Genomic DNA, 18,588 nt, shown 5'->3' on the forward strand with positions numbered 1-18,588 from the left:
AAAACCAGGCGACCTCAGCCAGGCGTAGCATCGAAGGGCTACCGACGTTGAAATCGTCCTGCTTAGCGAGTCAGTGGTGTCCAGTCCACATCGTATGGTAAACTTGGCTGCGTCTCTCCCCTCTGCAACTGCACGGGAGAGCACGGCCCAGGCCTCCTTCGGGCAATGGGGCAGCACCTGCAATACCGTGTCCCACACAGAGTGGGTGTAACAGCCCAAAAGATATGCAGTGTTAACCGACCGCAGTTTAAAGCGGAAGGAAGAAAACATCTTCTTCCCAAGATGGTCCAGCTTTTTGGATTCCTATCAAGTGGTGCGGTAGGGAATGCGACTATGGACGTTGAGGCTTGGACCACCAAGCTCTCAGGGGTGGGGTGTTGGGAGAGGAAAGTGGGATAGCCCTGAGCCAGGCGGTGGCGTCGGGCAATCATCCTATCCACAGGAGCCCCTGTGTTGGGCCTGGACCAGGTGCCCAAAAAGATGTCAATTAAGGCTTAATTAAACGGTAGCAGGGGCTCCGAAGACCTTGTTGCCGGTTGAAGCACCTCTGTCAGGAGGTTAGTCCTGACTGCCCCCGTGGGTAGTTGAAGGTTGAGAGCTTCGGGCGCCCTACGCAACACCACTGCGTAAGAAGCTCCCTCCTCCGTAGCCACGGTAGGAGGAGACAACATGCCAACATCTCGGGAGGTATTCAGACCACTGGCTTCCCCCAACTCCTCTTTTCAGTCCGGAACATACTCCAACTGGTCAGTTAAAGGGTCTCTAGACCCCTCCCAGTCCTCCTCACCCTCCTCTGGTTGCCAATCTGGCCTGAAAGGAGCACAAGGGTAGAACAGGGGTACAAAAGTACCTCTCCACACCAGATCCGGCGTCGGTCGACGTCGGTCCAGCTCCATGTCCACGTCAGGGTGTAGGCCGGGGTCGACGCAGGCTGGGGATACAACCGGCGTCTGCTGCGGACGTGTTGCTGGTGAAATCGGTGCCAGGCGGGGGGGGGAGGGGGACGGGTGTTTTGAGGTCTTCCAGTGCCGATGCAGATCCAATCCTGGATCCAAAAGCGCCCTGTGGTGCCGGGGCCAGAGACGCCAAAGGCCCAGGGCCCCCAGCCGAGTCCACGGGGCCCAAAGGTGCACCAGCGGAGTCAGGCTGCACACAGATGGAATGCATCGCTTTGTAAAAGCTTCGAAGCTGGGCAGGGGTTGCTCTGGGTCCAGGAAAGGGAAGGAAACTCAGAGCTGACCCTTCGGGCTATGTACACGGAGCCGTGGGAGGAGCACCACCCACATCCCTCATCGCGTCGGCCGACAAACTGAAGAGCGATGATTCTTCTTCGACTTCTGCTTGTGCTTCAACTTACCTGAGGAGTGAGAAGACTTCAAAGGCAAGGTGGTGGTGGCTCCGTGTCCGGAGTGAGGGGTCTGCACAGCTGTTGGGGCTGTCCTGGCAAGGTTAGAGTGGGAGCCTTGATCCAGGGCTGGAATATAGTCTAAGAAGGAGGGGCAGGTGCTCTATGGAGGACCTGGCTGTCCACTCCAGCAGCTCAGCTCGTGCAGGGAGAAGTGGGATGGTTCGGTAGGTTGAGACCGTGTGGGTGAGATTTATAACTAACCATGTTATCTATGTAGTACGTACATATGGATATGGAAAATGCTATTTACCCAGTATTCATCTGTTCTTGGCATGCAGAGCTGTAGATTCACATGCTTTGCATAAGTCTGCCATCTAGTGTAGGGTCTGGATGTTTGCACTTTGTTTTTGTTCGAAGAAGTCTTTTCTAGTCACAAGGTAGGTGACTCCTCCTGTGGAAACTAGCTGCAATGGCTGTTCGCATCAGTTGAAGCCATTGTGTTTTTGGCAGCCATTTTAGTTAAAGTATGTATGGCCTGGTACCGCAAAGTCACCAGGGCTCTAGCGCGCACTACAAAAAGCTCCAATTATCCAATTATACGCTTTCAAAATGATTTTATCAATAGTTCATCAATTATTCAGTGAATATTCGTACATGTCAATACAATCATTTTCCAAATTAAAACAGTCATGTCATTATAACACGAATACATGTTTCACAAAACAATGTCTTAAAAAACCCAAAGCATTTCGGGGCTGTGGCCCCTTCGTCGGGGACTTGTTGAAAAAGAGAAAGGAAACTTCATTACTAAAGATGCCGTGGAGGTTTTTTGTGTTAATCACATTTGGACTTTTGTGTTCCTTACCACAAACGTAGAATCATTCGATAGAATATATATCGAATGCAATATATCGTAGATTATAGTTGATCTAAGAGAAATGAAAGAAAAGGTCCTTAAATTTCTCAAATTAATTTGTGCGAGAGTGAAGGCTAACTCTTGAATTTTCAGAAATGTTTACCTGTTTTTTGGATATAGGTAATCTGTAAGAAATATATATGGATATTTTGAAAATGAAAATGAAAATAATCGTATATCACATTGTGCAAAAACTATTTACAATAATCATGTTGGCTCACCTGTGAGTCTTATTTGGAGCCAGTTTTAAGTATCTAAGGAAAATGTAAAAAAAATTTAAGTGTATCGAATTGTATTTCCGTGTATCTTGGTCTATACTTCAGAGAAATACCATTTACCTGCGAGCCTTTGCAACCTTTCAGTCGGTCTCGCTGAGAAGATTACGACAATCTAGCTGAAAAAACGAAAAAGAACCGCATTAACTGAACGGTTCGTGTTAAAGCGTTGTTTGACTGCCAAGCTCATCTAATTTATTCGGAATGTATTCTTACCGGCTTCAAGAAAGTTCTTGCTGGATACGGCGTCCTGAACCGATATACGGAATACGAGTTTAATTCTCACTTCCGTGGTCCCTTCTTTGTTGAGACTGAATGGTGTCGAAATAGATGAGGGACTAAAAAAAGGGTGTTAGACGGCCGCCATTATTAAGAAGGGAACCGAGGTTCCTTACTTATATATACTAACTGGTTAGAAGCGTTCCGAATAAGATTATAGGATGGACATCCTATTTAAGCGAGTGAAAGCTGTGAAATTATAAAATTGCGGTTTTAAGAGTTTTAGGGTTACTCTTAATATCGGCTTCTGTTTGGCCACAATGTATTATCTGAGGGAGATGATTATTTGAAAATTTACGAGAAGCACATTTTATCAGTTAGCATTCATACAAATATTTTTGCCATATTATGAATATGCATACAGGTAAATTATATGAAAAAACATTAGATATCATCGCCAATATTATGTAAATAACATGAATATCCTGCCTATTTACAATCTTAAGTTAGCATGAGTACGCTGAAGCGCTTGTGTAACTATGTGTGTAAGTTAGATGCATTCTTATCACTGTGCATCGGAAGCCCCTGCGGGTCAAATTAGCAAAAATAAGGGCGTTATTCACATTTAAGGTTTTTATAGGAAGCAAACCATTTCCATTTTGTCATTAAGCCCATTAGGGGCCAGTGTCTGAAGTTTACGTATTCAAAAGGTTTCTCTTTGGAGTAGGATCCTAGCATTATCGAATCCCAATCGTTGGGGTACTTGCTCAATTATCTGGAATCGCAATTGGGCTATTGTATGGCCCATCTCCATCCAGAGTTTTGCAAGAGGAGATGTGAGGTTCTTGTTAAGGATTCGACTTTTGTGTTCCGAGAGTCGTATTTTTAGTTTTCGATCTGTTTTGCCGATATATAATAATCCTCAGGGACATTTGATCTAATACACTACATGCTCAGAGTTACAATTGGTGGTGTGTCTTAGGTCTATTCTTTCTCCTGTGCGGGGGTGTAGTAGCACTTGGCCTGGTATGACATTATTGCAGTTCTTGCAATTATAACATCGCATTGTCCCTTTGTGAGTCTCTGTTTGTTGATCAGTTTTGTCATATCCTATAGGTTTGCGGAGAAGTTCTCTCAAGTTCCGTGTCCTGTTGTAAGCAAATAAAGGCTTGTTGATGAACAGAGGTCCGAAATCTTTTTCTACTTGCAAGATCTCCCATCTTTTTTGTATGATCCTTTTTACATCCCTCGATGCTGTTGAGTATTTTGATACAAAGACCATTCTTTTGTTTGCAGTTTTCTCTTTCTTTTGTAATAATTCCGTTCTTGGTATTGCCTCGATGAACAAGTTACTTACCTTCGGTAACGATATATCTGTAAGAAACAGTAGTTAGTATTAGATTCCTTACCTTAGAATATCCCCAGGCGTCAGTCTGGATCCGGAAACTTTTGCGTAGCAGTACCCCTGCGCGTCGGTAGGCGTCGTCTGCAGGCGTCCCCTGCGGCTCCGCGTCCGTCGTCGGCGTCGTGCGCCGTGATGACGTCGCTGGAGTATATAGACGCCGCCTCCGCGCGCTGACGTCAGTTCTTTGCACACAGCTTTTCCGCGCCAGAACACGCAGAGCCATGAGAGAACCAACACTGGTGCCATTTGAAACTAGGGCCCTGAAAGGGATGTCCTTAACCCTAGGTATCAGTTCGCAGAACGGGGAGGATGGGTGGGGCGGTAAGGAATCTAATACTAACTACTGTTTCTTACAGATATATCGTTACCGAAGGTAAGTAACTTGTTCATCTGAAAGAAACAGGTTAGTATTAGATTCCTTACCTTAGAATAGATACCCCAGCAATACCAACCCCGGTGGTGGGTCTGCGAACCAATACAATCCTACACCAGAAAGTCCTGGAGGACCGAACGGCCAAAGAAGCCATCCCTCCGGACTTGACTGTCCAGGCAGTAGTGCCTTGCAAAGGTGTGCAGCGAGGCCCACGTAGCCGCCTGGCAAATGTCCTGCAAAGGGACTCCCCGGCCCAGGGCAGTAGTAGCCGCCGTGGCCCGAGTGGAATGGGCTCTCAGCCCAACAGGAGGCTCCTTCCGAGCCAAAGAGTAGCACGCTTTGATGCACAGGACGACCCACCGAGAGATGGTCCGTTTCTGTACCGCCCTTCCCTTCTTCTCACCACCGTAGCCAAAAAACAGTTGGTCATCCACCCGGAACTGGCGTGTGCGATCCATATAAAATGAAAGCGCACGTTTTGGGTCCAGACGATGGAGCCGCTCTTCATCTTTTGAAGGATGCGGAGGCGGGAAGAAGGAGGGTAAGGTGATGGACTGCCCGATGTGAAAAGCAGAAACTACTTTGGGCAGGAAAGAAGGTCTAGTTCTCAGAACCACCTTGTCTGGATGAATGGACATGAAAGGAGGTTTGACAGAAAGAGCCTGGAGCTCACTCACTCTCCTGGCAGAGGTGATGGCAACCAGGAAGGCCGTCTTTAAAGTCAGGAGACGGAGAGGACAGGAATGAAGCGGCTCAAAGGGAGCGGACATCAAGAAAGTCAGAACCAGGTTCAAGTCCCACTGAGGCATCACGAACGGAACAGGTGGATACATGTGCGTGATGCCCTTCAAGAATCTCGTTACAATAGGGGACTTGAACAAAGATGGCTGATCAGGTAGCCTTAAGAAGGCGGAAAGGGCAGAAAGGTACCCTTGATAGTGCCCAGAGCAGAGCCCTGCTGGGCAAGAGAGAGAAGAAAGAGGAGAACCTCGGAGAGAGGGGCAGAAAGGGGATCCACAGCCTTTGCTGTGCACCATGCCCCAAATCTGTTCCACCGGCAGGCGTATACCGACTTTGTGGAGGGACGCCTGGCTGCCAGAATCACATCACAGACTTCAGGAGGCAAGTCAAATGGCCTCAACTGTCGCCGCTCAATCTCCACGCATGGAGGTGGAGACTGGACAGGTTCGGGTGGAGGACCGTCCCCTGCTGCTGCGACAGAAGGTCCTCCTGAAGGGGCAGGCGGATCGAGGGACCGACTGACATGCTGAGTAGCTCGGGATACCAGTACCTTCGAGCCCAGTCCGGAGCCACAAGGATAACTTGGGCCCGGTCGCGCCTGATCTTCTTCAGCACTCTGGGCAGAAGTGGTATAGGCGGAAAGGCGTACAACAGACCGCAACTCCACTCGCGCCAAAAGGCGTTGCCGTGCGAGTGCCGTCTTGGAAACTCCAACGCGCAGAACTGATGACATTGCGCGTTCTCTTCTGTGGCGAATAGATCTAACCAAGGCTCTCCCCATTGCAGAAAGAGGCCTTTCGCCACGTCCGAGTTCAGACGCCATTCGTGATCCACCGAGCACCGACAGCTGAGTTCGTCCGCCCTGGCGTTCAGAGAACCTGCCAGGTGTTGAACCGTCAGAGTCACGCCCTGACGTTCCAGCCATTGCCAGAGACGCAGGGCCTCCTGGCAAAGGGTCCACGACCCCACTCCGCCCTGCTTGTTGCAGTACCACATGGCGGTGGTGTTATCCGTGAACACCTGCACTACACTCCCGTTGACAAAGGGGAGGAATGCCTTCAGTGCTAGGCGAATCGCCCGCAGCTCCAACATGTTGATATGGAGCCGGGACTCCGCCGGAGACCAGATGCCTCTGATCTCCGCCTCTCCCAAGTGGCCTCCCCAGCCCTGGAGGGACGCGTCCGTCACAACTACGTGCTCCGGTTGGGGAAGGGAGAGGGATCTGCCTCTGACCCAATCGCGGTCCGCAAGCCACCACTGCAACTGTCTCGCAGTGCCCTTCGAGATCAGGACATGGTCGGATAGGTTGCCTTGATGCTGGGCCCACTGAAACTTCAGGTCCCACTGCAGAGCCCGCATCCGCCACCGGGCGTGATGCACCAGAAGGATGCAGGAAGCCATCAGCCCCAGCAGCCGCAGCGTCAACCTGACCGAAACCCGGGATAACGGCTAAAAGATGGGAATCAAAGCCTGTATATCCCGGACCCGCCGTTCCGGAGGATAAACCCGAAACTGCGCCGAGTCGAGAACCGCTCCGATGAAAAGGAGCTTTTGAGAGGGACACAGGTGTGATTTCGGCACATTGATGGAAAACCCCAGCTCGTGCAGGAGGTCTGCCGTCATCTGAAGGTGGTGGACGACTGTCTGGGGCGAGCCCGCCTTCAACAACCAGTCGTCGAGGTAGGGGAAGACTAGGGGAAGACTGAAACCCCTAACCGGCGCAGATGAGCTGCGACCACCGCCATCACTTTCGTGAACACCCGTGGGGCGCTGGTAAGGCCAAATGGGAGCACGATAAACTGAAAGTGCTCGTGGCCTACCGTGAACCGCAGGTAACGCCGGTGGGCCGGCAGGACGGGGATGTGAAAATACGCATCCTGCAAGTCCAACGCCACCATCCAGTCTTGCGGGTCTAGAGCAGCCAAGACCTGAGCCAACATCTTGAACTTCTCCTTCCGGAGGAAGCCGTTGACGTTCCGTAGATCCAAGATAGGACGCAGGCCCCCCTTGTCCTTCTTGGGTACCAGAAAGTAGTGGGAATAGCAACCACACCCTACTTCTGGCCCAGGAACGCGCTCGATGGCCCCCTTGGCCAAGAGGGCCGTAACTTCCTCCTGCAGAAGTGTGAATTGCATTTCCACAAGACTGTATAAAAACCGACCGATAAAAATACAGCATTATTGTATGGAAGTTTTCATCCCATAAATCTCATCAACAACCTTCCGGTATCTCAATTTATGAGGATCAAGAGGATATCATCCAATGAGGAACAATGTAAAAAAAGTTTGGAACATCAAAAACAACGTTATCTAGATAGGGGATACCCCAAGAAACTACTGGAGGCACAAATTGAGAAAATCAAGGCAATACCAAGAACAGAATTATTACAAAAGAAAGAGAAAACTGCGAACAAAAGAATGGTCTTTGTATCAAAATACTCAACAGCATCGAGGGATGTAAAAAGGACCATACAAAAAAGATGGGAGATCTTGCAAGTAGAAAAAGATTTCGGACCTCTGTTCATCAACAAGCCTTTATTTGCTTACAACAGGACACGGAACTTGAGAGAACTTCTCAGCAAACCTATAGGATATGACAAAACGATGTTATAATTGCAAGAACTGCAATAATGTCATACCAGGCCAAGTGCTACTACACCCCCGCACAGGAGAAAGAATAGACCTAAGACACACCACCAATTGTAACTCTGAGCATGTAGTGTATTCGATCAAATGTCCCTGTGGATTATTATATATCGGCAAAACAGATCGAAAACTAAAAATACGACTCTCGGAACACAAAAGTCGAATCCGTAACAAGAACCTCACATCTCCTCTTGCAAAACACTGGATGGAGATGGGCCATACAATAGCCCAATTGCGATTCCAGATAATTGAGCAAGTACCCTAACGATTGGGATTCGATAATGCTAGGATCCTACTCCAAAGAGAAACCTTTTGAATACGTAAACTTCAGACACTGGCCCCTAATGGGCTTAATGACAAAATGGAAATGGTTTGCTTCCTATAAAAACCTTAAATGTGAATAAAACCCTTATTTTTGCTAATTTGACCCGCAGGGGCTTCCGATGCACAGTGATAAGAATGCATCTAACTTACACACATAGTTACACAAGCGCTTCAGCGTACTCATGCTAACTTAAGATTGTAAATAGGCAGGATATTCATGTTATTTACATAATATTGGCGATGATATCTAATGTTTTTTCATATAATTTACCTGTATGCATATTCATAATATGGCAAAACTATTTGTATGAATGCTAACTGATAAAATGTGCTTCTCGTAAATTTTCAAATAATCATCTTCCTCAGATAATACATCGTGGCCAAACAGAAGCCGATATTAAGAGTAACCCTAAAACTCTTAAAACCGCAGTTTTATAATATCACAGCTTTCACTCGCTTAAATAGGATGTCCATCCTATAATTTTATTCGGAACGCTTCTAACCAGTTAGTATATATAAGTAAGGAACCTCGGTTCCCTTCTTAATAATGGCGGCCGTCTAACACCCTTTTTTTAGTCCCTCATCTATTTCGACACCATTCAGTCTCAACAAAGAAGGGACCACGGAAGTGAGAATTAAACTTGTATTCCGTATATCGGTTAAGGACGCCGTATCCAGCAAGAACTTTCTTGAAGCCGGTAAGAATACATTCCGAATAAATTAGATGAGCTTGGCAGTCAAACGACGCTTTAAGCACGAACCGTTCAGTTAATGCGGTTCTTTTTCGTTTTTTCAGCTAGATTGTCGTAATCTTCTCAGCGAGACCGACTGAAAGGTTGCAAAGGCTCGCAGGTAAATGGTATTTCTCTGAAGTATAGACCAAGATACACGGAAATACAATTCGATACACTTAAAAAATGTTTACATTTTCCTTAGATACTTAAAACTGTGGCTCCAAATAAGACTCACAGGTGAGCCAACATGATTATTGTAAATAGTTCTTGCACAATGTGATATACGATTATTTTCATTTTCAAAATATCCATATATATTTCTTACAGATTACCTATATCCAAAAAACAGATAAACATTTCTGAAAATTCAAGAGTTAGCCTTCACTCTCGCACAAATTAATTTGAGAAATGTAAGGACCTTTTCTTTCATTTCTCTTAGATCAACTATAATCTACGATATATTGCATTCGATATATATTCTATCGAATGATTCTACGTTTGTGGTAAGGAACACAAAAGTCCAAATGTGATAACACAAAAAACCTCCACGGCATCTTTAGTAATTAAGTTTAGTTTCTCTTTTTCAACAGACCCCCGACGAAGGGGCCACAGCCCCGAAATGCATTGGGTTTTTTAAGACATTGTTTTGTGAAACATGTATTCGTGATATAATGACATGACTGTTTTAATTTGGAAAATGATTGTATTGACATGTACGAATATTCACTGAATAATTGATGAACTATTGATCATTTTGAAAGCGTATAATTGGATAATTGGAGCTTTTTGTAGTGCGCGCTAGAGCCCTGGTGACTTTGCGGTACCAGGCCATACATACTTTGATTCACACAGTTAGCAGGCACTGATCTAGCGCAGCACACCTACCGAACAAACAACTAAGTCACGTAAAAACGAGTGCATTACCCATACTCATTCATCTTTAGCCATTTTAGTTAGCTATGTACTTCTCCCTCTTCACTATTGCCTGCCCTTGTATTCTGCTTAAGTCATCAGTTGCAGTTAACTACTTCAGTATTAAGCCAGAGCACTGCACATGCTCAGTAAGGCCTAGGCGGTAGAATACACCTGCTCTTTGAATAACTGTCAGGCTATTTTAACTGATGTCAGCAACTCTGTTACTACTCCTACTTTGTTGACTAAGTATTTTCTGTTAATCCTTATATGTATAATAGCTATTTGTGTGCATAATTGTACTGCCTCTTTTTGAGTATTCATGCTAACTCAGTAATAAACTGGGCATAAAAGACTCAAGGTTTCTGTACTCTTTGGACTGCCTCCTACAGTGGCCTGAGGGTACCGTTTTGACACAGTCTCCCTTATGTGAGGTTAATAAATGCATTATTTTATTATTACAGCTTCCGTGCCAATCTCTTCTTTGTTGGTTTAAGGACCGGTGCATCAGTGAACCCCTAAAAAGATGTTTTTTCTACAAATTGGCACCCAAACGTGGACTTCATCGGAGACCCGGCCATCCAAGAGTGCAGTCGTGACGGAAAGCAGGAATCCACTGAGGAAGGTACCCCTGCATGAGGAGACGCTTTTTCTTTGCAGACCGACGTGTTCTCCGGTTTTCTTGATCAGACCCTCTAGGTGATGGCCGGTCCAGACTGAGATTTTCTTTGGCGTGAATATTTCAAAACGACCGTTAGTTCACTCAGAACTTTGCAGTTGGAGGTTGGAGACTTTGGTTTGGTAAGGTTGCTGTAGCAACACTAATGTTTTGGAATGATTTGGCCAAGATTCTAGTTGGTTTGTTTATTTGCTGCAGCAAATGAAGGCAGGTAATGAGGATATGTTTCTCTAATTTTCTACTCCGTCCATCACCACCCCCTTTTGTACCGCTTTGTTCGCCATAAGTTGGCAGGGTATGCTCAGACGTGAGTCCCTTTCTCACTTTGCCACTGGATTCAAGCAAGCCTGGCTGAAGACGGCTGTAATGCCAGAAACCGGTCCTAGAAAGCTTGTTTCCGGTCCAGGAAAGGCATGGCTTGGCAGGTCGGGCTGGACTGTTCCAATGAGGCACAGGGTCAGACTGATTTGCACATGGCCATGTCTGAACTGGGGTGGCAGAGTGGGCTAAAGAACGGTGATGGATTAAACCCAGATCTTTTGACTGGGTGTGAGTGTTTGATTGATTCAGATGCTCCGTCCATCACCACCCCCTTTTGTACCGCTGTGGATAATCTGGCTTCCTTAATAATATTCATACAGTCTGGCGGAAGATTGAGACAGCCGAACTGTAGGACTTCAGATGCCAGGTCGCTATGTTGAGAAGTATGGGATCTGGGTGTCTTATCTCTTCATGGCTCTGTGTGAGGAGATTGGATGTGAGATGTAGTCTTTGATGAGGAACTACTGAGAGCTCCATCAGGGTGGTGAACCAAGGTTGACGGGCCCATGTGGGAGCTACAAGGATTAGTGTGAGGGATGTCTGTCTGAGCTTCCGAACCACTATAGAACGAGTGGGAGAGGCGGAAAAGCGTAGGCAAATATCCCTGACCAATTTATACATATTGCACTGCCTTTGGAGAATGGGTATGGAAATCTGGAGGCGAAGCTTGGGCATTTTGCGTTTGGTGTGTGGCAAACAGATCTATTTCTGGGAAGACCCACATTTGAAAGAACGGGGGAGAACTTAAAGTTGTCACTCGTGAATCTGTTGCCTCTATCTGCTCAGCAGATCTGCGATCTGATTGTCTACTCCTGGAAGGTGTTCTGCTAGGAGATAGATTTTGTGATGCATGGCCCACCTCCAGATGGTCTGTGCAAGGTGTGAAAGTTGAAGAGAGTGTGTTCCTCCCTGTTTTTGTATGTAATGCATGGCTGTCAAGTTGTCTGTGCATATCAGGACAGCTTTGCCTGCTAGGTGAGTTTGAAAGGCTTTGAGCGCTAGAAATTCTGCTAGGAGCTCTAGATGATTTATGTGAAGTTGCTTATGCTGATGTCCCCACATGCCCTGAATTGTGAGAGTTTGGAGATGAGCTCCCCAACCAGTGAGCGATGTGTCTGCTATTAGCACTGTCTATGGAACTGGGTTAAAGAAGGGCTGCCCTTTGGAAAGGTTTTGTGGACTCCACCACTGCAGAGAGCTATGAGTGCAGCCGTCCACCTGATAATTGACCCTGAGACTGATTCCACTGACGTGCTAAGCATTCCTGAAGGGGACGCATTTAAGTCTTGCATAGGGAACTATAAGATGCAAGACGCCATCATTCCTAGTAACTGCATGAATACCCGAGCTGATAATGAGTGGTGGGGCTGGAACTTGGAAATTAGTGCCTGAATGGTGCACATTCTGGCTGGATTGGGACAGGCTAGATATTTTTGCGTATCTAGAGTGGCTCCCAAGTACTGTTGTGTGCTGGAGGGTTGGAGATGGGATTTGGACAGATGTACTGTGAATCCGAGATCGTGGAGCAGCGGTGCTGTTTTGTGAGTGTGTTGTAGACACTGTTTGTGAACTGGCTTTGATGAGTCAGTTGTCTAAGTATGGGAAGACGTGAATATGTTGTCTTCGCAAATGAGCTGCAACTACTGCCAGTCACGTGGTGAATACTCTGCGAGTAGTGGTGACTGCGAATGGAATCACAATGTACTGGTAATTTTGTCCGCTTCCACAAACCTGACATATTTGCGATGGGCAGGATGAATTGGAATATGGAAGTATGCGTCCTTTAGGTCTAAAGTAGACAGAAAGTTGCCTTGCTGAATGAGTGAGCACTTGTTTGAGTATTACCATGTGAAAATGATCTGACTGTGTATACAGATTTAGGTCTCAGAGGTCTAGAATAGGCCAAAGAGAGCCGTCCTTTTTGGGTATGATAAAGTAGAGAGAGTATACGCAGCCCCTTGATATTGTAATGGGACTGGCTCTATAGTTCCTTTCTGTAATAGAGAGAAAACTTCTTGTTTGAGCAGGTTCAAGTGCTCAGACATTTTGTGTGATCTTGGAGGAATGTTTGGGGGATTGTTCGTAAGCTCCAGGCAATAACCAGACTGAATCATTTGTAGAACCCATCTGTCTGAAGTTATTGTATTCCAGATGGGTAGAAATTGAGAAAGGTGTCCCCCAACAGGTGTGGAATGATTGGGGGTAGAAGAAGGAAGTCACTGTTTGTTGTTTGATGGGGAAATACGTGTTGAGTTACCTCTACCTCTTCCCTTGCCGTTATTGCCTCGAAATCCTTCCCTAAAGTAACTGCTGGAGGAAGGTGACTGATTGGTGCCTTTGTAAGAGGCGGAGGCATTGTCTGAGGATATATTTTGTGAGTCCCTCTGTAAAAAGAGCGGCGAAAGGAGCCCCGATTGGAAGGGATTTGTGAAGCCCCCATGGACTTTGGAACCTCTGTGTCCTTCTTCATTTTGTCTAAAGAAGTATATACTGCAGGGACGAAAAGGTGTTCCTTATTGAAGGGTAGATTTAAAATTGAGGCTTGGACTTCCGGTTTAAAAACTGAAATTCTGAGTCAGGCGTGCCTGCGCAGAAGAACGCTGGTGTTAACTGCCCGAGCTGTGGTATCAGATGCATCTAAAGCCACATCTAATTGATGTATTAGAAATTAGCTTTCCTTCTTGGATTAAGTAATTGGCTTTTTTTTTATGTTCATCTGGCAAGAATTTGATATATTTTTCAGCTCATCGTAATGAGCCAAGTCATAATGTGTTAAAAGAGCCTATTTGTGAAGTTGGACGCCATGATATTCAGCAGCCCTGTTGAGTAGTTCTATGAACCCTATATTGTCGTCAGGTGGAGTGGGTTTTGAAGGGTATAGATCCGGGTCATTATCTGCGTTAGGATCTGTATTGTAGTCTTCCCATGGATCAGGAATAACATTCTCTGGTACATCCCCATACCAGTGATCGGATATATGACGTTACAACGCGGACTTTTACCACGCAGACCATTACCACGCATTTTTTACAACGCAGGACCCTTTACCACGCATACCATTACAACGCTGGTATTTACAACGCAGGTACTATTACAACGCATACCATTACAACGTAAGTATAGGTAAGTAAATAATATGGTAAAATAATTATTAATAATATTTTTTTAAATTAATAAATTATTATTTTAATATTTAATATTTTAATTATTTATGTTAATATTTAATTATTAATTTTTAAATATATATGTTACAAATACCCCTGTACCCCAAAACCCAAACCCAGCCCTAAAACCTAAAAATACCCCTGAACCCCAAAACCCAAACCCAGCCCTGAACCCTAAAAATACCCCTGTACCCAAAAACTGAAAACTGACCCTGAACCCTAAAAATACCCCTTTACCCAAAAACTGAAAACTGACCCTGAACCCTAAAAATACCCCTTTACCCAAAAACTGAAAACTGACCCTGAACCCTAAAAATACCCCTTTACCCAAAAACTGAAAACTGACCCTGAACCCTAAAAATACCCCTTTACCCAAAAACTGAAAACTGACCCCGAACCCTAAAAATACCCCTTTACCCAAAAACTGAAAACTGACCCCGAACCCTAAAAATACCCCTTTACCCAAAAACTGAAAACTGACCCTGAACCCTAAAAATACCCCTTTACCCAAAAACTGAAAACTGACCCTGAACCCTAAAAATACCCATTTACCCAAAACCCAAACCTAAAATATTTTAAATAAAATTATATACTTACCAATACTTACGTTGTAATGGTATGCGTTGTAAAAGTACCTGCGTTGTAAATACCAGCGTTGTAATGGTATGCGTGGTAAAGGGTCCTGCGTTGTAAAAGTTGCGTGGTAATGGTAGGTCGTGGTAAAAGTTGCGTGGTAAAGGTTGTATACCCAGTGATCATGTGACTGTGGTTGTGGCGAGTTTGTAGGTGTAATTAATACATTTGGGTTAGGTGGGGAAGGAGGTGTAATAGGAGGAGAAGAAGGGTTAGTACCAAGATTTTTCCTTTTAAGTGGAATGTGAATCTTCCTGTAGGTCTGGTTTCCTTTTAACTGGCATTTTAATGTGAATATGCCCAGTTTTGGGATTAATCACCAGTTCCTTCTGTTTCGGGTCCATGTTGGTAGGCGGAACGTCAAAGTGAGGCTCCTTAGATGGAAGAGGAGGTATTTTGTCTTTCGGTGCTGTCATTTTCGGTGTCGAAGGTTTCAGATACGAAGATTTAGGTTTCGGTGCTGAAGGGAGGGTTTAGATTGGTGAGCCGTAGATTTCGGCTCGGTGCCGGAAAAGGGCGACTCAATCCTGAGCCGGAAGACTTTGCTGTATGTTTCGGTGCCGGGCCCAAAGGCGGACGTTCAAAACCCATTCTCGGTGCTGACCTTGGCCAGAAGGCAGAGGAAGGACCGGAGACTTTTTGTTCGGCTTATCTTGGTGCAGGGAAGTATCAGTACTCCCTGTATGTCTACCCAGCGTAACTTCCTATTCCATGGCCGAGTCAGCGTCGGACACAGAGATGTGTTCCTGCTCTTCTTCGGCTGCTTGTGCGAGAAAAATAGTCGGAATCTTCTCTGAAGATACCAGGTGCAGAGCCACTTTGCTGATGCATTTCGTGACATTGAGCCAGACGGTCACCAAGCTTCTTCTTGGATCAGAAAGATCGGCACACGTCGCAGTCCTGTTCGTCGTGTTCCGGGGATAGACAAAAGTTGCACACTTGTCGCGACACTCGGGACATAATTTGAATGGAGTCCGTTCCATCGACTGCGAGTTGACCCGACACGTTTAGGTCCAATGGCCCTCCACATGTCTTCTGATCGAAGATTTGAACCGATACAATATGCGTAGAATGGGAAACGTGATCGAGAAACAATACAGTTGAGGGTAATGGATTGGGCACCAAGGGGAATCCAAGAAATGGTGTTGAACCAGAGCGCAGCAATACATGTCTGAACCCAATGGCAGATTATTATTATTGTTTTTTTACTGAGTCGATGCCCATGCGCACTATCACCGAAAGGAGGAGTCACCTACCTCGTGACTGGAAAGGACTTGTTCGAACAAAAACAAAGTGCAAACATCCAGACCCAACACTAGATGGTAAACTTATACAAAGCATGTGATGTACAGCTCACATGCCTCAAACATATATTTTTCCCCAACAGCTGGTGCCTAAATTAAGGAAAGGTCAGCTTATATTGACTCATTTACTTCCCTCAGGTTCACACTGATAACATACCCGCACAAGACTCATTTCCCACACACAAATATTTTATCACTACAGCCATGGAACCCTCACTGACGACTCAAAGCATTTTTGAATTTATATAATAGTTCGCTATGATAATAAATCAGTAGTGAAGGAATAACTACTTTCTTAGCAGAAATGATATAGTACGGGAGCATGGGGAAGTTGTACTTGCAGATGCGACAAATCTTGCAGCCTGGTTGCCATTGACCTATCACAAAAAGAAGCTTGCACTTGAGATACTAATCATGCCTGAGAAAAAAGGGAATCTTTCTGCAGAAGCGAACAAAAAGTGTTACTTGTTAGCAGAAAATAAATAAGAGCTGAGCGGGCATGATTGGGGCATGTTCTTCAATATTTAGTGCTTTGCGCTGAAAAATGTGCCTCGGCAAGCTGGGGCGGTCACAAAAGCCTTGCAAGGAAAATGGCTGGGTGCAAGTTGTACATTAGCAAATAGAGCTGCTTCAGGATTCAATAAGAGTTGAGAATGTGGATTAAAAGCGAGAGCAGTTGGCTTTGGAACTGGGGAACCACTTATCAAATCACTTAATCTCCGAATATCTAAAAAAGCTATTATAAATGTGTCCTTCTGTGATGTAATTGGTGATCATGTATAGTGCTTTAATACCTTCAGGTTGAGTTTGTGCTAAATAAAACGGAAACAAAGGAACATTTAATTTATACTTTACCAGAAGCGGCCGACACAAGGAAGAGGTGGTGGGGCAGGTGGAGGGGAACGGGGGAGTCCAGGGAGGGGAGGGTTAATAATAAAAATATAAAAGCCCACTTACCTGGGGATGCGGCCGTCTCCCTCATCGCGCTGTGCTTCCGACTTCTCTTCCTGGTCCCAGCATACACTGGGACAGACTCCCTGTGCAATCACCACGCTGCTCTCATTGAGATAGCAGCACATGGGATTGGTCCGAGAGGGCTGGAAAGATGCTCCACTCAAACCAGAGAGTCAGTGGTGTTTCTCGAGCCCGGCTGTTCAATGCAACCAGGATCAAGAAACCCAAGTGCTCATGTGTGTTTTGGTCTGCCTGAGACGCCCAGCCAAAACACATATGTGCACTTACGCAGGGCAGATAGCACTCCTCTTTCCCCTCCCATGCCTCGGTCTCCCCTGCCTGAAAGCGTGGGCTCACTGCTGAAAAGTGAAAATAAAACAATTTAAGTAATGGTTTATTGTTCACCTACTGGCTTGGAGCCAGTGGGGCAACGCCATTGCGGAGGGGCCCCCCCTGTACTTTACCGTAAAAGCACAATAAAGAAAGCCCACCTTTCTCCAAAGGTAAGCGAGAAACTACAATTGAGAAAGTACCTAAGTTATGACCTTTTAAAAGGAACTAATGATTCCAAAAACTCACCACTGGTAGTCGGCCATGCACTTTATAAACGTTAATGAGCACAGAGATGTCCCAAGGGCGTAGGGATAGGGGATGAACAGCGCGGGCAGCAGTCTCCATTTCCTTTTTGTAGTTTTCTACTCCAATAGCAGTCCAGCCTGAACTTGAAGATGTTGACATTGAGAGCACTGGGCTTGAAATGACATCCTCAAAATCTGTATACATGTCATCTTCACCAAAGTAATTTTCCTAATAAGAAGGAGGATATAGAACATATATCAATAGCGGGAACGCTGGCAAATCTGTACACTCATGCAGCCAAGATCTATAGTGCAGAGTTATCTGTAATCTTTAAAATGTTGTTTTCAGTCATACCATTAGGGAGAGAAGTGCAGCTGAACTATGAGGGCTAATCATGGAATATTCCAAAAGAAAGGTGGTTATTTAGACTCCAGGATTAAGCTTATTTTCTACATTCAGTTTTGATTTCCATAATGTATGCATTCAGAAATGTGGCACAGTCTTTGTTTCCACCTGAGCAAATGAAACACATAGTTGCCTATTAATTGTATTGCCGCCCCACCCTGGAGAAAATACTTTTTTCCATTGGAGAAAGTCCTTCAATTACATCCTCATCCCTTCTCTTTCTAACCAATCTCCTCCAGTGTGCAGAAATCCAAGTAAAATTCTGCTAGTGCAATTTTAAGGAAGAGTAAATCGTTCTTTGAGGGCATAACCCCGCCATTTCTCTTGCGGCCAATCAAAAATTGTATTTGCCCTTGTAAACATCGATTTGCTGATAATAGCACAACTTGATGTGTAAATACCTACATGAATCAGGCCCAACGTGTGTAAGGGCTTTTTGGTATGCAACTCCTTCCTCAAAGGTAACAGACAATAATAATACAACATTCCGTTAGAGGATAAAGAACATTTTCAAGAACCACTTTGGTTTTTAAGGTCCATTTGAACAACCGGAGAAAGGACTCAAAGAAGTGACACCTTTTTTAAAGCTTACACAGTGCCACAGCTAAGGAGAGGCCAGACATGTGACTAAAAGCAAAAAACATCAACTTGTAGAAT

The 18,588-nt window shown here is 45.4% G+C and overlaps 1 protein-coding gene across 15 annotated transcripts in view; it reads right to left on the bottom strand.

Moving 5' to 3' along the window:
• BLTP1 (bridge-like lipid transfer protein family member 1) overlaps positions 1 to 18,588 on the bottom strand; it is a 2,102,388-nt gene that overhangs the window by 1,778,417 nt on the left and 305,383 nt on the right. For all 15 annotated transcript variants that reach the window (XM_078676841.1, XM_078676840.1, XM_078676839.1 and 12 more), the window contains one exon: positions 17,527 to 17,754. In XM_078676841.1, the coding sequence (XP_078532967.1) occupies positions 17,527 to 17,754 (228 nt within the window). The remainder of the gene's footprint in view (positions 1 to 17,526; positions 17,755 to 18,588) is intronic.

The sequence above is a fragment of the Lissotriton helveticus genome, chromosome 2_1, assembly GCF_964261635.1.
Source record: "Lissotriton helveticus chromosome 2_1, aLisHel1.1, whole genome shotgun sequence".
Taxonomy (NCBI): domain Eukaryota; kingdom Metazoa; phylum Chordata; class Amphibia; order Caudata; family Salamandridae; genus Lissotriton; species Lissotriton helveticus.